Raw genomic sequence first — 22,125 nt, 5'->3', positions numbered from 1 at the left:
TATTCATAATATTGCAACATCTAATTATAGTATTCATAACAGGTGGAGTTAGGGCGGAGTCAGGGGAGCGGTCTTCATTTTGGGGAGAGTCTGGGTGGTACATCCGGTTACTTCGGCCTCAGGGGTCTTAGTTCTACTCCTCTTCCACAGGTAAACTTTTGAACTTTCTTTAATTTGGCTGACTACTAGTTGTATTTGGCAGGGGTTCCTGAACATCTGGCAGGAGTTTCTGGACCCTGATCCTCCTTTTTCCCCTTATCTTTCTGTGTTCTTACCATATATCTGTTTATGCATATGTTAGCATTCCTAGTGTTCTATTATTTCCTTACTTTTATGTTCTCTTTGTGTCAGTGTGTCAGATTTATGTATTTGTTATTTTTGTTAGTTCTTGAAACATAGTTTCCTATTTCTCTGCTCGGAGTATGTATTCTAAGTTAACTCTTCAGACCTCGTTCTGATATACTAAGTGAGCTTTTCATGCCTTTCTCTTTTTCACAGGTTCTTCTAACACAGCCCTTCTTGGGGTATATATGTGGAGATTCCTGCCTTGGGTGGAGACACCCTCCAAGGACACTCCTCAAGGTTGAGAAAAAGAAATCTCCCCACGATCGTTGGTCTGGGTGAGTTACATTAGATCTCCATGTAATAATTATTTCTTTTGGCTAGCTTTAATATAATTGTTTCAATAATTGCTTCAATATAATGCACTGTCCTATCTTATACTGCACTACTAGAAGTTTTAGCCTTTGTACTGTGTAGTAAATAATTCTGATTAAGATCTTTTGTCTGATCATTTGTAAGAATAAATAATTCATTTCATATACATGTTCTCATTTTGCCAATCATTAAAACCAGTGGGACAAAAGTGGTTCAATCCCACTTCTGTAATTCCTTAAATTTAATTTGTTGACAAAATCTGAGGCAAAGATTGGATCCCTTATTCCTTGAGGCTCCGCAGTGGGACAGTAGCTCCTTGATTCCATGAGGTTGCACTGTTTCCCAGCGTTCTTTGGCTCCATCAGGCCCTGCAGTGTGACAATAGCCCACTGATTCCATCATTTTCCCCAGTGTCACAATGGACCCTTGATTCCATGAGATTCTGAAATGTCCCATTGGTTCCCTTTGGTTCCAAAAGGTTCTGGGATGTCATACTGGCCCCTTGATTCCCTGATGTTCCACAAAGTCCCGGGGTCCTTTTGATTCCATGAGGTTCCACAGTGTCCCATGTTCCCTTTGGTTCCAGGAGGCCCCAGTGTATTCCAATGGCCCCTGGATTCCAGGAGATTCCACAGTGTCCTGGGGTTCCCTTGTCTCCCTGACTTTTGGCAGTGTCCAGGGTCCCTTTGTTCCCAGGAGGTTCCTTTGTTTCCATCAGGCCCTGCCACGTCCCAGACTCCCTTTGGTTCCATGAGGTGCTGCAGGGTCACAATGTCCCCTTGATTCCATCAGGTTCCACCATGTCCCAGGGTTCCTTTGGTTCCATGGGGTTCCACAGTGCCAAAACTCCCTGGTTCTTATCCTTCCAAAAGTTGTGGGCCCATTCTCTCCCTGCCTGGGATGGAGCCCCATTGTGTTTGTGCAGGAATGGATCCATGGCCATCCTGCCACTGCCCCAATTGAATGCTGCACAAACATCACTGCAGGCCCGACCCTGGATGCAGGAACAGTCTGGGAACTCCAGGCCTGCTGACATTCAGCAGAGCCAGTCGGGGTCCCAAAGAGCACAAGTGATTGACTGCAACCCCTGCAGGTCTCTGGCATTGCTGGGGACAAAGGCAGGAACTGCCAGGAGCTCTGCAGAGCCCTGACAGTGCCACTGCAATCCCAAGCTGCATTGCCTGGGGCAACCCTCAGCACAGCCAAGGCCACAACCCTTCCTGAAAGGTGTCCCTTGTGGGCAGGGCCAGGGGGACAAACCCCTCCATCTGTCCCTGCACATGTTGTGTCCAATTCTCAGCCCCCACTTAGGGACAAAGTCAGGCTCCGTTGGGTGTTTAGCTTTGCATTTGCTTCACTCTTTTGTGCTTCCAACACACACACACCCCAGTCTGGGCAGAGTCTGTCCCCCCAGAGAACACAAGACCTGACTAGTTGTGGCTCCTGCTGCAGGGGCTGGAACTTGGGCCACAATCTGTGCCAGGAGCAGAGAGGTCCCTCCCCACAGAAACTTCTTGGCAATGGAGTTCTTAAGAAAACGTGACAGGCTGTGAGGATCACTTGCAGGGCACAGCCAGGGATGTGTCTTGACCAGTCTCCTGTTTAACATGACCAGCTTTTTCATCCTCTTTTCTCTCTGTTTTCTCTTCCTTGGTCCTCCAGTGACCACTGTGATCCTCCCCTTGCTTTGGTTCTTTCCTAGACATCCCAGGACAAGTCTTGACCAGTCCCCAAATCCCCTTTCTGGCTGCCCATCATGAGTCTCAGAGCCCGAGGCCAAATCCCCCATCCTCAGCTGCGAGGTCACCCTGAAAGGTTCTGCCATTGACCCACTTGGTTACAGTTTCATACACATACATGAAACTTCCTTGGAATTAATTTGTTACGTTTTGGGCTTAGAATGGCTTCTTCAAAACATGGTAATTCATATCCTCAACATGGAAATTCTTTGGAGGAGTTTGGGACGCAAAGAATCACAGAATGATTTGGCTTGGAAGGGAGATAAAAGGTCATCTGGTCCAGTGACATCTTTTACTAACTGAGGTTAACCACAGTCCCTGACCTTGGACAAATGCTGGGATGGGACATCCACTTCTCTGGAAACCTCTTCCAGTTCTTGCCACTCTGATTGTTAAATCTCCTATCATCTAATACAAAACTCTTCTCCTTCAGTTCAAAGCCACTGCCCCATGTTCTGCCACTACAGGCCTTGGTAAAAACAATCACTGAGACTTCATTACACTATGAGCACTACATTTTCATCTGCAAAAACATCTGTGAGTGCCCAGAGATCTCCCAAGATGGGCTTTAAAGGTCTCAAGCACAGGAGCACTAGAGAGGGGCTGAGGACCTGTGGCCTTAATGGTGTGGAGAGTGAGGACAGTACAGGACAGCCCTGAGAGGGCTTTAAGGGAGGATTTAGAGATGATGGATCCTTTTGTCATAGCAGAAAAGAACATGAGAAAGAAAGAATTAATGCCAAGTGCAGCTGGGGAGGTCCAGCATGGACATGAGGAAAAAGGAATTTCACTCCACGGAAAACGCTGCAACACGTCAGCCAGGAGGAGTGTGGATGAGGCCAAGGCTTTGTGTGTGCAGGAAGAGCCAGGGAGGACGCAGAGATGTCAGTGCAGGAAGGTGCCAGCCAGGTGGGGCAGCCGGGGGGATGACGACAGCCTGCAGGGAAAGGGGCAGGGCATGGACACCGTAGGACAGCCTGGGCTGGAGAGGAGACAGGGAGGGGGAGAAGCTGAAAGGCCCTGCCAGAGCCACCTTCTGCAGGCCTTTGGCCAGGGCTGCTGTCTGTGCCCCTGAGGCCAGGAGGAGGGGAGTGCCCCTTGCAGCCCTGGGGCCTCATGGCCTCCTTGTCCCTGCTCAGCAGCCTGGCAGCTGCCACCCCATGGGCCTGCCCTTGGCATTGCACATCCCACATCCCAGTGCCCCAGGAAGAGCCCTGAGGAATGAGGCAGGGACAGGATCTGCCTTCCCAGGGGCTGGGGGTCAGAGCTTGGCCCTTTGGATTAAGGAAACAAGTCAAGGTTTCTTCAGCATCAGAGCCACCTTTCCCTTGCTTGTCCATCCTTGTCATCCCTGTCTGCAGTTTTCTACTCTAACTGGAACCTGGGGACACGTTCTCAGTGGTGTCCCTCAGTGAGACTCATTAGCACTACAAGAAACTTTAGTGTTTCAATCTCACTTTGACTTGCTGAAAAGTTGTTTGAACTTCCTCTCAGGGACTGAGTCTCACATTAACAAGGCCAACCCTCCCCGAGGGTCATGAAATGCCTGGGGCTGTTGCTGTGCTGCTGAGCTGGGCCGGGCTCCTGGCACACAGGGAGCTCCTGGCAAGTGGGCAGCTCTGCAGAGAGACAGCTCTGCCCAGGAGCAGCTCCTCTGCACAGCCCAGCAGGGCTGAGGGCACTGCCTGCAGCACCCAGGGCAGGGGAGTGAGGCAGAGAGAAGTTAAAGGCTGTCAGACGTAGAAAGATGTTGCGACCTCACTGGGGGAGAATTTTTAATAGACCGTTGCACAGGAAGTCTGTTCATGCAAGGCAATGGGACTGCAGGTTTTGGAGGCTTCTGGTAAAGCTGGCACTGCCCACCAACTACAGATTCTGTAAGTGCAACTCTGAGAGCATCTGGAGTGTAGAGGAGGAGGACATGCTCAGAGCTTCAGCTCCCTCCCAGAATATTTCCAAGACAAAGATTTTTATAAGGTTAAACAAATTTCCTGAGACTGTGTTTCCAGTTTCCAACTCTTGAGGAATGGGAAGAATCAATCATTAAGAAAGTATTAATTTTGCCAAGTCCCTGAGACATCTGAACTGCGAGTGCTCAGTAGGTCTGTCTGAGCTTCCTAATGTGCTTTCAGCTACTGCTCTGCCTGTGGACAGCACCAGCATCACCTCTGCTAGACCCATCAGGACTAGTCTGAGCTGTCCTTTTTGCACCTGCAAACGGAATATGACCCCTACCAGTGCAGCCTGTGGTGCTGGGGAAGGAGCTGAGTCCCCTTAAATCAAATGCCATCATAAGGACACTTGGCTGTCTCCTTGAGGTTTCCTTCCAAGCTGTGAATTCCGCTCCAGGATGGAAACCTGTCCCTTAACATCTCCTTGTGATGTGAAACCCCTGTGTAGAAGCACAGTGATGCTATGACAGTGAAAATGCTGTTGAGTAGGGACCCAGCACTGGAGCTGAAGGAAGATCTCTGAGCACATCAAAAGGCTGTCTGTGTGTGACATGGGGAGTGTCTGTGGGATACGGCTTTGACTTTGTTTAGATAAGTCCACGCTAACTGGCCTCTTACTGTCTTCTTCTCCTGTGTTGGAAACAAATACCCAGAGGCAGAAAATGCCCAACAGCAGCTCCCTCACCCAGTTCCTCCTCCTGGCATTGGCAGACAGGCGGGAGCTGCAGCTCCTGCACTTCTGACTCTTCCTGGGCATCTCCCTGGCTGCCCTCCTGGCCAACGGCCTCATCCTCAGCACCATAGCCTGCGACCACCACCTGCACACCCCCATGGGTGTTCTACCCCCTCCTCAGGTACCTGCCCAACCCCCTCAGCTGCAGCCTGATGACGAGAAACCTTCAGGGCAGGGAGGCACTGGGGAAAATGCTGAGGAAACCTTTCAGCTGCACTCAAATCCAATTGGAGGGGTTGGCTTCTAGGAATAAATCCCTTCTCATTCTCCAGAACCACCAGGACAACCTGTGTTGTGTCCTGGGCACTCCTCTAAAAATGTGGGATATGGAAGAAGCCCATGGGCTTCTTCCTGCTCCACCTCTCCCTCACAGATCTGGGCTGTATCTGCACCACTGTCCCCAAAGCCATGCACAATTCCCTCTGGGACACCACAACCATCTCCTACAAGGGATGTGCTGCACAGCTCTTTTTCTTTGCCTTTTTCATTTCAACAGAGTTTTGTCTCCTCACCATCATGTGCTACGACCGCTACGTTGCCATCTGCAAACCCCTGCACTACGGGACCCTCCTGGGCAGCAGAGCTTGTGCCCACATGGCAGCAGCTGCCTGGGCCACTGGCTTTCTCACTGCTCTGCTGAACACAGCCAATACATTTTCCCTGCCCCTGTGCCAGGGCAATGCCCTGGGCCAGTTCTTCTGTGAAATCCCACACATCCTCAAGCTCTCCTGCTCACACTCCAAACTCAGGGAACTTGGGTTTGTTGCAGTTAATGCTTCTTTTTGTTTCGGTTGTTTTGTTTTCATTGTGTTCTCCTATGTGCAGATCTTCAGGGCTGTGCTGAGGATCCCCTCTGAGCAGGGAAGGCACAAAACCTTTTCCACGTGCCTCCCTCACCTAGCTGTGGTCTCTCTGTTTTTGATCACTGCCATGTTTGCCTACCTGAAGCCCCCCTCCATCTCCTCCCCATCCCTGGACCTGGCCCTGTCAGTTCTGTACTCAGTGCTACCTCCAGCACTGAACCCCCTCATCTACAGCCTCAGGAATCAGGAGCTCAAGAATGCCCTGAGGAAAATGATGACTGGATGCTTTTCAAGAGCAATAAAGTGCCTGTTTTCTGGTTTGTAGCATTCAGAATGGGACTCACTAATGGCCCAGCCTTCCTGCTCAGGTTTTTGTGGACGTCATTGGGTTCTCCTTGCCATAATTTTCTGTGTAATGAAATATTATTATGCCTCTGCCTTCTAATTTAGTGTCTATCTTCTGAATTTGACCTAGAGATGTAAAAATAATGAATTGAGCACAATGAGTCTTTAAAAAAAATAAAGGACCCTGCAGTGCCTTCTTTGTCCAAGACCCTTCTTCTCAGATGTTCCTAAAGGACAGCACACTGCAGGACAGGGTGTATTTGCAAAGGGGAAGGGGACAATAATCCCAGCCCAGCAGCACTGCCAGGGAGCAGCAGTGCTTGGTCTTTGCAGAGCTGCTCTCTTGCCACTTCCACACTGTCCTCCTGAGCCCCTTTCTCGCTGTAAGGCCTGAGTGCTCTCTGAGTACAGTCCTGGGGGGTGGAAGCCCTTGGAGTACAGGCAGGGACAGGCCCTGGGAACTTGTGAAGCAGAGCTGGGCTCCCTTCCAGCATCTCCAGGATGCTGTGGGATCTTCTGAGGGCAGGGCATGGACTGGGTCACTTCTTCTGTCCCCTTGCTCCAGAGCTGGAACTCTCCTGCAGTGTCCCCATGACACTCCTGCTCTGTGCTTTCCAGGTTCCATTTTCAGATCCAGTCTTCCCCTCCTGTTCCCAGGGACATCCTGGGAGTGCTTCAGAGCTGCCATCCTGGGGCAGCTCCTGCCCAGCGTTGGCAGGCACAAGGTCTCTCCAGCTGCTCCTCTCCCCTCCCCAGTGCCACTGTTTTCTGCAGCCTCCTCATCCTTGCCCAGCACAGCCCTCCTGGCACAGTTGGACACAGCCCTTGTTCTACCCCCTCCTCAGGTACCTGCCCAACCCCCTCAGCTGCAGCCTGATGGCGAGAAACCTTCAGGGCAGGGAGGCACTGGGGAAAATGCTGAGCAACCCTTTCAGCTGCACTCAAATCCAATTGGAGGGGTTGGCTTCTAGGAATAAATCCCTTCTCATTCTCCAGAACCACCAGGACAACCTGTGTTGTGTCCTGGGCACTCCTCTAAAAGTGTGGGATATGGAAAAGCTTTTGGTGTCAGGGATATTGAGAAGGCTGGGCAGTGTCACTGGGAGACCTCTCCCAAACCCTTGGAAAGGCCAGAATTTATCAAGGCCCTTGACATGGTCTCCTGTGGTCTCCTTATGGCCAGACTGCTGAGAAGTGGAAGATGTGGTGGGTGGGAAGTTTGCTGAATGAAGAGTGTCAAATAAAATCCATGGTACAAATTCCTCTTGGCTGCAACTTCCTGATGAAATCCCTCAGTGATCAGCCCTTGACCACCAATGCAGAAGAGCTCTCTATATAATAGGACAAAATGCATTTTCAAGTCCTTTGTGGATGATGCCAAATTTCAGGGAGCCCTTGAGCAACCTGTCCTGGTTTAAAGACACATATTGGGATGGGAACTCCAATAAAATGAACTCACTGCTCTTTTATTCCCCACCAATACAGGGAGACAAAATACAAGGAGGTATCAGTGAAAAAATAACAGTTCACTGACAAGAAATATAGCAGCAAAACCAGCAATACCAACAGAACAGTTCAAAGCAACAGCAGACAAAGAAATTGCCTCCTCTCTCCCCCCTGCCCCAACTTCCTTTCATAAACAGATAAAAACAGGGATCAACACGTGCCTCCCTTCCCCCTTTTCCCCCTGAATGAACAAATAAAAAACAAAACCACATGAAAAAGTGGCAAAGCAAAATCTGGGAAGCTCTCTGGTCTGAGATCAGTTGTGCTGCCCAAGAACACGCTGACTCCAGAGGTGTCCAAGCGGGGCAGAGCCGGCGACTCCGGTCCGTGCGGCGGCGGGGGGGAGGCAGCGGCTCTGCTTGATTCCATGGAGTTCTGGGGAGGCACAGTGGCCCCTTGGGTCCATGAGGGTCTGAGATGTCTCAGGGTTCCTTTGGTTCCAAGGAGACCCCACATGTCACAATGGTCCCTTGGTTCCATGAGATTCCACAGTGTCCCTGCATTCCTTTGGTTCCATGAGGCCCTGCAGTGTCACAGGGCCACTTGATTTCGTGATGTTACAAAGAATCAGAATGGCCCCTTGATTTAAGGCCAACTGCACATGGGGCTGCCCTGGGGAGAGTGTGGGCACCCAGACAAGGAAGTTGTCACCCCCCTGGACTCAGCTCTGGTGTCACCACATCTGGACTGGTCAGTGTGTCTGTGAGGTTCCCCATTGTGGAGGAATGAGGAAGAACTGGAGAGGGTCTAGAGGAGATCTGACAGGATGGAGCTTTTCTCTGTTTTGGAAATAGGATGAAATCTCCACAAAGAGTAGCATGGAAGGTTCAGATTGAAGGTGAGGAAAATGAAATGTCACTCAATGGGGACCCTTGTGCTGCAGGATGTCACCCAGAGGGAGTCAGGATCAGCCCATGGCTTTGTGTTCCAGGGAACAGCCAGAGCTGGTGCAGAGCCATCAGGGAGGGTCTAGAAATGCTGCTGGGAGGGGGTGGGAAAGCAGGAGGGGTGTGTGCAGCCTGCAAGGCCAGAGCAGCAGCAGGGCCAGGGCAGGACAGCCTGCAGGAGAGATGGCCAAGGGCTCTGGCAGGGCTGCGAGGCCCAAAGGCACCCAGGCCTTTGTCCCCTTGCCTCTGGCAGCTGCCTCTGCCACTCAGGCCACCACAAGCAACTTTCCTGCCAGGTTCTGCACTTGGGTTCTGCCTCGCCCCTCCCTCAGCAGCCTGGCAGGGGTTGCCCAGTTTTGGGCCTTGGTTGTTCCTCCCCCTCCCATCCCAGTGCCCCCCAAACAGCCCTGAGCCAGCCGGGAGGGACAGGATCTGCTGGGCCAGGGCCTGGGGCTCAGGCCTTGGCCTTTGTGCTCCACAAAACCAAGGCAGGCTTTGCTCAGCATTGCAGGGGCCTGCCCAGAGCCTTTGTCTGCCTGCACTCCTGGCCTCCAAGGAGCTGCTCCAAGGAGTCCCTGGGGAGGTTTTGTCAGTGCCTGCCCTCAGTGGGGCCCAGCAATGCTTCAAGGCACTTGCAGTTTGGCTTCTGACTTCTTGAGCAGCTTCTTCAATCTTCTCTCAGTACCTCAGGATAATGGGCTGGGCTGCAAACACACCGTGGGGCTCATTAAAATGCAGAAATCCCTCAGGATCTCTTTGTCTTCCTTTAATTGTCTTCAAGGCAATTTCAAAACAAGTCTTCCAAGTTTGTACTTTTTTTGTTTTAATTCAATTATGGATACTTTTCTGTTCAGAGAAGAGGTGATAGAGGTGTTCTCCAAGTGATCTTGATGCTGAGTGTCTCCTCAGGAGATCCAGACTGACCCTGGATGATCAACCTTGCTCCTCACTCCCCAACCTCACCAGTTCTGACATGGCCCATCTTGGACTGACAGCTGATGCAGCTCCAAACACACTGTGGGACTCATTAAAACACTGAAAAACAAATTATTTCTATTCCTTTAATTGTCTTCAATTTTCCAAGAGTTCAACAGCTAATTGGAGTTGTTTTGTACTTTAGCTAAGGAGAAGATTTTAAAGTGGAAGTAATGAAAAAATATATATTTTTTGATGAAAGGGAATGATTTACACAGAGTCTTGGGATGCAGGATGGTCAGCTTCCAAAGACAAGAGGGCAAAAACAGTAGTAGCACTTAATCGCTGACCAATTGAACGATTATCAAGTGGTTCAATAGCATGTGCTATAATTTTAATAGTGACTGAATTAGAGATTCACAAGAACAACATTCCCACCACAGTCAATTCACACCCACACCCAGGCAGAGATGTGTGGACACATCAAGAGCTGGGGGTGGAAAGGTCCCTCTCCAAAATTCTCCTGTTGTCAGGGAGAATTGGTCTCCCACCAATCCCTTTGTGTTTCCCACCAGACAAGGGTCCCAGCAGGAGGAGTGTTTGTTGAGGGGGATCAGAATTGTCCTGGGCATCAGGGATGGTCTTTGGAGTGTTGCAAACTGGAGGGTTCCCGAGCTGGGAGAGGCTGCCAGAGGTGTCCCACTGAGAGGGAGGTGCTGGGGAGCTGCCAGGGCCTCCCTCAGCCCCGCTGGGTGTGGGCTCCCAAGGGGACTGGCTTTAGTTATCTGCTGAATTTCCATCCTGGTGTCAGGAATGACTGGAGTTTCCAAAATATTTGGGAATTGTATCCAAACTGTTCCATTTGGGTTACCATTCAGTCAGGGAATGTTCCAAGGTTTTCAGGGGATGACTGATTATCCTGTGTTCCCCAGCTCTCACACCCATCCCAGTCAGCTGGATGGTTTATTGACAATGTGTCCCAAGGGGCGGGACCTCCGATGCCATAGAAACCCCTCCCCCTGGATTAGGAAACCTTTGGAATTCAGTGGAGCATGAAAATGAACAGCAACTTTCCTAAAGCACAGACCCAAGCAGAACAAAGCCAGGCCCCATCAGTGTCAGAGCAAAGGAGCAGCGGCGGCGGAGCAGCGACTCCGAGGCGCTGCAGGAGCGCCGGCTCCGCTCGCAGGCGCCGGCAGTGTTGGGAAGCCGGTCCCGGGCGGCTGCGGGGCAGCGCAGGCCAAAAGCGGCAGCGGTGGCAGCCTCGTGGCAGCGGCGGTTCCGGGCAGACACGGCCCCGCTCCAGCGCTGCCGCCTCAGCGGCGCTCAGGGGACGGCGCGGCGGCTCCGGGGGCAGGGCCGGGGACTCCCTCTCGGGGCAGCCCCGGGCACCAAAGAGGACCAGGGCCTGCCGTGTTCTCAGCTCGCTTCTCTGCAGTTCTCACGGCATCTGAGCACAGCAGGGGATGGGGAAATTGAGCTCAACCACAACAGGAGCTCCTGGAACCGAGTGGCCATTGGGACACTGCAGGGCCTCCTGGAATCCAGGGGCTGGTGGGACACTGGGGAGCCTCTTGGAGCCAAGGGAAACTTGGGATATTTTGGAAAATCAGGGAATCAAGGAGCCATTGTGACACTCCAGAACCTCATGTATCCAAGGATCCATTGTGACACTGAGAGGCCTCATGGAACCAAAGGTACCCTAAAAGTTTTTGCAACCTCATGGAATCAAGGGGTCATTTCTGGCAGGATGCTCTGCTCTGATAATACCTAAACAATGCTCAGAGAATACAAACAATGCAAGCTCTCTGTGGTGAGTTACTGCTGGTGTCAAGGTGCTGTTTTTAATGTTGAATTATGCTAAACCCAAAATGCTTCATGAAACTTCAAACACACATCCTGCATTTTGAAGCAGGATTTGACAGAGAAGCTGCTCCCTGGCCTGCAAATATGTCTGGCAGTCAAACCCTTGATAACTTAAAGTCCAACTTTCACGTGGCAGATTCTTCCCCAGACTTCCTTGAAGTGTGTGGAGCTTCTGCCATGAAGCAGGGACAGCTCTTCTTGGTCACTGCCCAGGGGTTAAGTGAAAGAGAGAGAACTACTCCCTGTCATTGTGGGGTGAGTTACCTCAATCTCTGCTTCAGGATTGTTTCTTTTTGCTGGCTTTGATCCAATTGCTTTAATAGAATGACTTTGATAGAGTCCACTGTCCTATCTTACACGTAGGAGTTGGGTTTTAAGAAGGATGCCAGAGGGGCATCCTGGCAAATGAAGTCCCAAAGTTCTCCCATGCACAATGGGCAGTGAGATACCCATGGTAATTGGTCAGGGGAGTCACCTGTTGCTTTGAGGTGCATATATAAGCTGTTGTCTCATTTGAATAAAGGGATTTGGTTGCTGAACCCCCAACCAGCCGGGTCCGTATGGCCTTATTTATTTATTATATTAATAAGCCATATCTGGCACCCAGAAATGGGGCACTCCCTGTATCAGGGATGATTAGAAACTGCCTTGAAACAAGGAGAATTATGGCAGTGTTCGCACGAGCTTGTTTCAAAGCTGAGGAGCACTTTCTGAAAAAAAAAAAAAAAAAGCCAGACATCGCATACTGAGCTAAAAGCGGGCAAAGGACATCATTAAAGAAAGGACGTTGTGCGGTGGGGACAGCGCTGGGGACAGCGCTGGGAGCTCTGAGAATCTGAGTATTGTGTGCACAAGAGACCTGGTAGAGTAAGCTTTGAAAGAAAGAAGTTCCTTAAAATGATCATCTCACTCCATGAGGATCGGCACAGCCAAGTCAGATATGGCAATGCACTCTCTGAGCCCTTTCTAATAACCAATGGTGTGAGACAAGGCTGCGTTCTTGCACCAACCCTATTCACAATTTTCTTCAGCAGGATGCTCCAAAGGGCCACGGCAGACCTCGATGAAGAATATGAGATCTACATTCGATACCGTACTGATGGAAGCCCTTTCAACCTAAGGTGAATGAAGGCCCAAACTAAGACCTTAAATCATCTTGTCCGGGAGCTGCTTTATGCTGACGCTGCCACACTCGTTGCCCACACAGAAGTAGCTCTGCACTGTTTAACATTCTGTTTTGCTGAGGCTGCTGAGCTTTTTGGGCTGGAAGTCAGCTTAAAGAAGACTGAAGTTTTCTATCAACCTGCACTTCAGGAAGTCTTCCATCATACCCACATCACCAATGGTAAATCAGAGCTCAAATCAGTCCAGCAGTTTAATTATCTGGGAAGCATCATCTCCTCGAATGGTAAGACTGACAATAAGATAGACAACAGGTTAGCAAAGGCATAGAGAGCTTTCGGAAAACTCCATAAAAGAGTTTGGCGAAATAAACACCTGAAGAAAAGTACAAAGATCAGTGTTTACAGAGCCATTGTGCTGTTTACTCTTTTATACAGGACTGAACCATGGGTCATCTACCGCCACCACCTGCGACTCTTAGAACACTTCCATCAATGCTGTCTCTGTACAATCCTAAACATCCACTGGACTGATTACGTGACTAATACGTGACTGTTCTTGAACAGGCAGTGGTTACGAGTAATGAGGCCATGTTGATGAGAACACAGCTGTGCTGGGCAGGGCATGTCTCAAGGATGAAGGACCACTGCCTCCCTAAGATTGTGCTCTATGGTGAACTTGCCACTGGCTGCTGCAAGAGAGGAGCCCCAAAGAAGAGATACAAGGACTCCCTGAAACAACATCTCAGCCTTGGTCACATTGATCTTCATCACTGGTCTATTTTGGCCTCCAATCAGGAGGTCTGGAGACACACTAACGCTGCTTCTTCTTTTGAGAACACACACAGGTTCACTCTCGAGGAGAAAAGACAACGCAGAAAGAACCGTGTCTTGTCAATACCATCCAAGGAGACTTTCCACTGTGCCTTTTGACACTGGACTTGTCTATTTCGCATTGGCCTTTTCAGCCACCAACTCGCTTGCAGCAAATGTGGGTAGAGTCCTTCCCAAATCTTCATTCGTGAAGCCCAGTCATGATGATGATAAACACTAAAACTACCAGGAGTACAGGATAAGACAGGACAGTGCTCTACACTAAAGCAATTGTTGAAGCAATTCCACTAAAGTTGGCACAAAAGCAATAATTCTTATTTAGAGATGGATGGAACTCCCTCAGACCAACGCTCCTGGGAAGATCTCTGTTCTAAACCTACAGAACTAACCTTGGGGCGATCCCCAGCCAAGGCAGGAATCTCCACACACGCCCCCAAGAAGGGTTCTGTTGGAAGAAGCTGCCCCTGGGAAAGGGGACTGGCCCTTTCTGGTCGAAAGGGATGGACGGACAGTCACTGCACTCCAGGGGTTGCCTCCCCATCAGGGGGTTCATTTGAGGTGGAAGCAGTTGGCCGAAGCTCTTCGCGCAGTCAGTGCATTCAGAGGGCTTCCCTTACCGGTGGGTCCGTTGGTGTTTTTTGAAGGCAGAGCTGTCAGTGAAGCTCTTCCCACACTCCCCACACTTGTAGGGCCTCTCTCCGGTGTGGATGCGCTGGTGGATGACAAGCTGAGAGTTCCGGTTGAAGCTCTTACCGCAGTCGTTGCAGCGGAAGGGCCTCTCCCCCGTGTGTGCCCGCTGATGCCTGAGGAGATCTGAACTGGTCTGAAACCCCTTCCCACATTCCAAGCACTTGTAGGGACGTTCCCAAGTATGGATGCGCTGGTGGGTGCGGAGGGTGGAGCTGTCACTGAAGCTCTTCCCACATTCCCTACATGTGAAAGGCTGTTCACCGTGGATGCGCTGGTGTTTACAGAGGTGGGAGCTCTGTCGGAAGCTCTTCCCACATTCCCCACAGGTGTAGGGCCGTTCCCCAGTGTGGATGCGACAGTGGGCGAGGAGGTTGGAGTTGTCACTGAAGCTCTTCCCACATTCCCCACACGTGTAGGGCCGTTCCCCAGTGTGGATGTGCTGGTGGGTGAGGAGGTTGGAGCTCAGGCTGAAGCTCTTCCCACACTCCCCACACGTGTAGGGCCGTTCCCCAGTGTGGATGCGATGGTGGGCGAGGAGGCTGGAGTTGTAATTGAAGCTCTTCCCACATTCTCCACACGTGTAGGGCAGTTCCCCAGTGTGGATGCGCTGGTGGGTGCAGAGGTGGCTGCTGTTCCTGAAGCTCTTCCCACATTCCCCACACGTGTAGGGACATTCCCCCGTGTGGATGTGCTGGTGGGTGAGGAGGTGGGCACTCTGTCTGAAGCTCTTCCCACATTCCAAGCACCTGAAGGGCTTCTCCCTGCTGAGAGGCTGCTCAGGGACCACCAGCTCAGAGCTCCCCCTCAAGCTCCGGCCGCCTTCCCGGCACAGGCTGGCTCTTTCCTCCTCAGAGCACCCTGGGATGGCTTTGGAGCCCCTCCTGCGGGGGGATCTCCGGCCCTTTTCCTCCCCGCTGCCTTCCTGCGCCGGGGAGCCCTTCAAAACGGCCTCTCCCACCAGGCTCTGCCGGGGGGATTTGTCCTCCGGGCTCTCCGTCCTCAGCTCGGGGCCTGGGGCAGGAAGCAAGAAGGACAGGGAGGGGATTTGCCTCCGGCCCACAGGGAAGGCCAAGGACATCCCCCCAACTCCGGCCCCGGCAGGACGGCGGCGCCAGCGGGGTTGTCCTGCAGCCGGGGCCATGCTCGGCTGACAGAGCCAGCACAACACCCGCCCAAAGGGACACTGACTTCCTCCTCACCTGCCTGGGGGGCCCAAGGCATCTTCCTCTTCCTCGCAGCCCCCTTCATCTGGCCAAGCTTTGGGAAGGAGAAATCCTGATGGGGGGAAAACAAGGGCTGAGTGTGTTGGCTTGGGGGTTCCTCCTGCCCAAGTCCATCTCTAGAACTCACCGGGCATCCTGTGTCCATAAAAACCTCCAAAACACCAAGATTCAGCCCAGAAAAACCCAAACCACTGAGATTCAGGCAAAAAAACCTTCAGAAATAGCAAGAAGACCCTTGCCCCCCAAACTGCAAATATTTGAGATTCAGATAAAAAATATTCCAAAATATGAAGATTAGCTCAAAAAATCTGTCCCAGAAATTCCCTTCTCTTGTCTCTCCTTCTGGAGTTTGGAGGGTCTTCCCTGTCTGGGATGCTGGGGGTCCCACTCAGGAATGCTGGGAGTGTTGGGGGTCCCAAGGGTCCCTTCTCCTCTGACTCTCGCCTTTGGGGTGCCGCGTTCCCAGACATTCCCCCTCTCCAGGTTCTCCACTCTGTTGTCCCAGGGATACCAGGGGTCCCCACTGTCCAGGCTTCCCCTTCTCAGCGCCCCCTCTCCAGGCTCTTGGGGCTCTCGCAGCTCCCCCCTCTCTCCAGCCTCCCCCGCTCTCCAGGGATCAAGGCATGGGGACACCAAGGCACCCCCACAGCAACCCCACTCCCGCTCTCCCCCCTCCTCTTAGCCCCCCTCTCCCTGCCCTTTCCCACTGCCCCCTCAAACCCCAGCTCCCCCCAGCTCCCTCTGAGGGTGACCCACTGCCCCTCGCGATCCCTTTGGGGGTGACCCACCTGCTCTTTTTGCTTCTCTCGCCCCTTTCCCATCGTGGCCTCTCCGCTCACCCTACAGCGGCAGAAAGGGCAGGGACAGGGGTGGAGCAGCAACAGGAACAGCAGGAGAACAATCGCCCCCCCCCCCCCATCCCACGGGTGCCCGGGAAGGGGGAACTCGTCCCAAACATCCTGGGGGGAGTGTGGGGAATCGGGACATACTCGGGCTGCCAGCACAGATTTCCCTGCAAAGGCTGCAGGGTGTCAAGCTCTGGAGAGGAGATTGTGCCCATGGATGGGATTGCAGAGGGTCCCTCAGGTCTCCAGCAGGAATCAGCAACCAGCAATATACACAAAAGGCCCCCCCAAAGATTTTGGGGGGAGTGTCCTGGATGAAGGGGACAGTGTCACCCCACCAGGACGGGCTGGCAAGTGGGAGGCTGCTCCAGGGCTTTGCAAGAGGCCTCGTGCTCTGCTGGGCCCCAGCACTGGCTGGTCCCAACACCCCCGGCTGCCCCCGGCCCTGGGCAGCTCTGCTGCCACAGGCTGTGCCCTCACCGTGGCCCTGCAATGGCCCTGCCTGTCCCTCACCCGGGGCCCTGCCCACATCCCTGTCCCTTGGCTCTCTCTCTGCCAGCTCAGTGTGGGGCACACGGGCTGGGGGTCCCTCCCAAGCCCCCCGGGCAGCCAGCGTTGGCTGGGGGGATGTGAGGGCTGGGCCTGCTCAGCACAGCCCCGGCCTCGTGCCCAGCGCCTCTTTCCTGCCCCACACAAGAGCTTCCCGGCCCCCCCAGGGCTCCCCTGCTGCTGCCTCTGCTCCTGGCCCTGCCTTTGCTGCTCCCTTGGCCGGGGCAGCGGCTGCAGGGGGGGGATGGCAGCAGCTTCAGCTCCACGGCACTTCCTGGGGGGAGCTCAGCCCGGGGGGACGGGCAGGGACCTGATGGGGATGGACAGGGGCCCAGCAGGGACAGCCAGGGCCTGCAGGGGAAGGCACAGGGACAACCTGGCCCCCCACACTGCCAGGGCTGTCTCTGCTCCTCCTTGCAGGCTCCGTGGCCAGGCACAGTTGGTGTTCCTGGGTGCCCACCATCTCAGCACTTGCAGCCGCTCAAATCAGCGCCCGCAGCTCTGCAGCAAAGCCCCAGCTCACCTGGCACACAGGGGATGGACACAGCACCTTCTCGGGGATGGGCAAACACAGCTTTGTGCCTTCCCCACCACAGGGCTCTCCTTCCTCAGCAGCACCTCTGCCTTGCACTTATTCTCAGCCTCACCTCAGGGACAGCTCTGGGCTCACCTCCGGGCCACTTCTCAGCCTCACCTCAGGGCCTGGGCTCAAGGACAGGAACCTGCAGGGAGGGGACATCAGGTGCAAGCTGAGGGCTGCCTGCTTGCACTGGCCTCTGGGCTTCTTTCTCCTTCTACAACCATCCCAGAACTCAGCCTGCTTTTCTAACACCACACATTTACAGACTAACCTTGCAGATAGATATGGACAGACATCTCTATCACCCTGGGGATGGAGCCTCAAGCATGTGCTGCCACAGGAATGGCAATCAGAGAATCACAGAATCAGCCACGTTGGAAAAGACCTCTGAGATCATCAAGTCCAACCCTGGATCCAACCCCACCGTGCTTCCCAGACCATGGCACTGAGGCCACATCCACTCTCACCTTCAACACCTCCAGGGACGGGGACTCCACCCCCTCCCTGCCCAGCCCATTCCAAGGCCTCATTACTCTCTCAGCAAAAAATTGCTTCCTAATATCCAACCTAAACCTCCCCTGGCACAGCTCCAGACCCAGCCCTCTTGTCCTACTGCTGCTTCCTGGCAGAACAGCCCCACCCCCACCTGGCTCCAACCTCCTGGCAGGGACTTGCAGAGAGTCAGGAGGTCTCCCCTGAGCCTCCTCTTCTCCAGCCTCAGCACCCCCAGCTCCCTCAGCCTCTTCTCACACCACTTGTGCTCCACTCCCTTCCCCAGCCTCGCTGCTCTTCTCTGCACCTGCTCCAGCCCCTCCAGGGCCTTCCTCAACTCAGGGGCCCAGAGCTGGACACAGCACTCCAGGGGTGGCCTCACCAGCACTCAGTCCAGCCCAACAATCACTTCCCTGCTCCTGCTGCCACACTCTTCCTCAGCCAGGCCACCATCCACTGGCCCTCTTGGCCACCTGGCCACACTCTGCCTCCTCTTCAGCTTCCTGTCCATCCACACTCCCAGCTCCCTTTCTGCCTGCCTGCTCTCCAGACACTCTGGCCCCAGCCCGGGGGGCTGCCGGGGCTTCTTGTGGCCAAAGGGCAGGACCCAGCACTTGACCTGCTTGACCCTCATCCCCTTGCAATCAGCCCATGGATCCAGCTTGGCCAGGTCCCTCTGCAGAGCCCTCCTGCCTTCCAGCACATCAACACACCCCCAGTTTGGTGTCACCTGCACATTTGCTGATGAAATGCCTGCTTCTGCAGCAGCTGCAGATGCTCAAGGGGCAGCAGGATCAAGTCGGGGGCCTGGGGGGGTTTGGGGTGCAGGAGGGTCTTGGGGAAGCTGGGGAGGGGCTTTGGGGATTGGGGGTACAAACCAGGACAGACCAGGACAGACCAGGACAGACCAGGACAGACCTGGACAGACCAGTACCTCCTCACTGCTCCCCAGATCTCTCCTGGAGCTGGGCCACGTTGTCATGGGACACCTGAGCCCCCCCCAGTGCCCTCCCAGTACAGCCCAGTGCCCCCAGTACAGCCCACTGTGTTCCTGTCCCAGGGTGCCGGGTGATCCCTCTTTAGGGTGGGGGGCGGAAAGGATTTGACAGGGGGCTGGGGAAGATTTGGGGGGATCTGGGGGGGTTGAATGGAGATTTGGGGGGCTTTGGGTGCATTTGGGGAGTTAAAAGGGATCTGTGGGGGAAGGGGATTAAAGGGAAAAGGGGGGTTAGGAGACATTTGGGGGGGTTAATGATGTCTGGGGGGAATCAGGAAGGGCAGCACTACGAACAGGTGAGTCCTGAGACTCAAAACTCCTGAATTCCCCTCAGAAATCCACCCCTGGACTCTTCAAAACCTCCTCAAGGACACCCCAAATCTCCTGAGAGACATCAAAACCCCCCTCCCTGGACCTCTAAACCCTCTCAGTGACCTGCAAAACCCACCTGGGACCCTCTAAGCCCTTTCAGGGATCCCAAAAACCCCTTCAGAGGCCCTCAAAACTTTCTGGGACTCCCGAAATCCCCCTACAAACTCCCAAAACTGCTTCAAAGACTTCCTCAAAGACCCCCAGGACCTCCCAATTCCCTTGGAGACTCCTAAACTGCCTCAGAGATTCCCAAACCCCTTCAGGAACCTTCAACATCCACCCTAATTCCCCTCAGGACACCAAACCCCCTCGCAGACCCCCCAAAACCTCCTCAGCGACCCCTAAAAGCCCCTAAGGGACCCGAAAACACCCTCAGGGACCCCAAAACCACAGAACAGCACAAAAGCTTTCTGTAAAGGAAGGGAGCAAAGAATCTGAGAAGGAGGAGACCAAGGAAAAACTGAAGCAAAGCAATAAAATCATCCTGGCCCTTGCAGTTTTTCCTTGACCTTTTTCTCACTATTCCCTTTTTTAGGGTTCTTTTTTTTGTTGAGTGGTTTTGATTTTTTTTTTCCGAGGGACTTTCTCGGAATCGAATCGAACATCCGGGTTCTTGGGAGGCCCCCGGGCCCCGCAGCCCCCGAGAGGGTTCCAAGGCCCCGCGCTCTGACCCTCGGGAACCCCCGAACCGCCCCCGCCAAACCCTCCCGAGCCCTCCAGCCTTTCCACCCACAGCCGCGCTCCCCGCAGCCCCCGAGGGGATCCCCAGACCCCGCTCTCCCGCACCCCCCCAGCTCTCACAGCACAATGCGGGCCCCGCCGCCATCACCGATTCCCGGAAGTCAACAGGGCGCTCTGCGCGCGCACCGCGCTTAGAGAACACCGCCGCAGCCAATCAGCGCGCGCCACGCCCCCGCACGGCCACGGCTGCGCCTGCGCACTGCGTGGGGCACCACGGGAGTTGTAGTCCTTGCGGCGGGTCACAGCGGCCATTTGCACGTGAACGGAGTGAGGATAATACGTTTTTCGGTTTTCTTCTTTTTCTGTCTTTTCTTTTTCTTTCTCTTCTTTTTTTTTTTCTTTCTGTTGTTTCTGCTTTCTTTTTTCCCCTTTTTTCTTTCTCTTTTTCTTTTTTCCCTTTTTTCTTTTTTGTCTTTTTTTAAATTATTTGTCTTTCTTTTTTTCCTGGGTTTTTTTCTGTCTTTTTTTTCTCTTTTTTTCTCCTTTTTCTCTTTTTTCTTCCTTTTTGTCTTTGTATTTGCTTTTTTTCTTTTTTTTTCCATTGTTCTCTATCAGTTGTATTTTCAAGGAAGACTTAAACACAGATCAAAAAAAATCTCCAGGTACACATCTTATGAGAACAGATAATCTGCCATTGTTTCAGGCTCGTGAGGATTCCCAAGATCACAAACACTGAGACATCAAGGGTGAAAGACAAGCACCTTTATCCTGCCCCTTGCCATAGTGTTCAATCCACACCCAGCCCTGGATTTCTGGAAAGCTGCTGGGCAGGAGCAGGAGATGGAGCTGGTGCTCAGGAGGGGCAGGCAGGCCATGCACCTTCAGTTAGAGGCACTTCAATGATCCAGGAGATCCAACGGTTCCAGGGCTGTGTGTCCATTCTTCAGGCATCCAGCCCCGGCGCGGACCCCGACCTCGAAGTGCCCCCTGGATGCCCAAGTGTCCCCTAAATGTCCCCCCCAAAACTGTCCCATAAGTGCCCCTCAGGATCCCCAAGTGTCCCCCCAGTACCAACTCTTTATTCCTGTTTATTATTTCACTTCCTGGGTGTCTAAAACATTTCTGGCACGGTTTTGCCTTGGGGGAGTTGAACCTCACTGGTGGCAGCGGGGACTTGGCTCAGAGCTGAGGAGGGTCTGTTACCAAAGGTGAACCTTATGAGTTTCAGATTGTGGCAAAAAAAAGAAGAAAAACCCCTCTGCTGTGTGCAGCCAGTTCTGTGAGCAAAGCAGGACCCAGGAGACTGAGCAGAGACAGGATGGGGTTGGGAAATGTGGAGCAAGGTTGTCCACACTGTGTCAGACCTCAAGGGAAAGCTCCAACCAGTCCAAACCTCCTTAGGAGAGACCCTGGATCCATATCAATCAGAGAATGATGCAATCAACTCTTCTCAAAGGAGAAAAGTAATAAACTACACCCTTGAAAATAAGAGTGCATGTTTATTAGAACCTCTTTGAAGTATTTCTCCATATTAAGAAAACTTCCTAATTAACTGCACTAGACTAGAGGAAAATCAAGGCAGAGCTGTGGTTTCTTAGCACTTGATGGATTTTAAGGAGCCCCGTGGTCCCCACGGTGCACTTGGCACCGAGTCCTTGAACCTCAGGTGAGGTTCTCCTCTGAGAGGAGATTGCACAAACCTTTCCATGAGTCCAAGTCAGAAGAGAAACTCAAAGTATCTCAAAGCATTAATGGGTCCCATTGAGGGCCATTCCCAATCCAGGCTCCTCAAGGACTCCTTGAAGGACATCACTGCAGGCCATGATTGCACAAATCTGTCACAGACTTTGTGTCAAAAGCAAAAGCCAAAATGCCCTTAAAAACTGAACTACTTCAAAGAATTGATGAGCCCCACAGAGTGTCACAGCTGACAAAGCCTCTCAAGGGACTCATTAGAGCAGGTAACTGCAGAGGATTGCACAAACCTCTCAGACACTCAGTGTGGAAAGCAGAACACAAAGTCCTGTGAAAACCCTGCAGTCCCTGAAGCATTAACGAGCCCCACTGGGTGTCCCAACTGACAGAGTCTCTCAGGGGACTAATTAGAGCAGGTCATTGGAGGCCATGACTGAACAAACCTCTCAGAGGCTCAGTGTCAAAAAAAGTACCTCAATAAACCCTGAGTGCCTTGAAGCATTAACGAGCCCCCCTGAGGGTTGTCACTGTCTGAGGCTCTCACGGGACTCGTTACAGCAGAGAACTGGAGGCCATGGTTGCACAAACCTCTCAGAAATGCAAAATCAAAAGAAAAACCCAAATTGCTCTGAAAATCCTGCAG

General features: G+C 52.9%; 2 protein-coding genes across 3 annotated transcripts in view; one reads left to right on the top strand and one right to left on the bottom strand.

Annotated features, from left to right (window-relative positions):
• Nucleotides 1-5,597: 5,597 nt before the first annotated feature.
• On the top strand, nt 5,598-6,149 carry LOC135406387 (olfactory receptor 14J1-like; the record flags this gene model as incomplete). The annotated part of the gene is made up of 1 exon (XM_064640787.1): nt 5,598-6,149. A coding segment is annotated over exon 1 (552 nt), but the record flags the coding sequence as incomplete, so codon positions are not given.
• A 7,807-nt stretch (nt 6,150-13,956) lies between these two features.
• LOC135405335 (zinc finger protein 239-like) overlaps nt 13,957-22,125 on the bottom strand; it is a 90,268-nt gene continuing 82,099 nt past the window's right edge. Inside the window, exons 1-4 of one of the 2 annotated variants that reach the window (XM_064640010.1) lie at nt 17,517-17,956; nt 17,313-17,387; nt 15,248-15,323; nt 13,957-15,059 (exon numbers count right to left, since the gene is read on the bottom strand). In XM_064640010.1, the coding sequence (XP_064496080.1) occupies nt 13,972-15,059; nt 15,248-15,296 (1,137 nt within the window). In that variant the 5' untranslated portion in view covers nt 15,297-15,323; nt 17,313-17,387; nt 17,517-17,956 and the 3' untranslated portion in view covers nt 13,957-13,971. Of the gene's footprint in view, nt 15,060-15,247; nt 15,324-17,312; nt 17,388-17,516; nt 17,957-22,125 lie in introns of those variants that run through there. The other variant, XM_064640011.1, reaches the window with a different exon arrangement.

This window comes from Pseudopipra pipra, chromosome W (assembly GCF_036250125.1).
Source record: "Pseudopipra pipra isolate bDixPip1 chromosome W, bDixPip1.hap1, whole genome shotgun sequence".
Taxonomy (NCBI): domain Eukaryota; kingdom Metazoa; phylum Chordata; class Aves; order Passeriformes; family Pipridae; genus Pseudopipra; species Pseudopipra pipra.
Note: the sequence above shows the minus strand (reverse complement) of the source record. Positions and strands in the feature narration are given on the sequence as shown.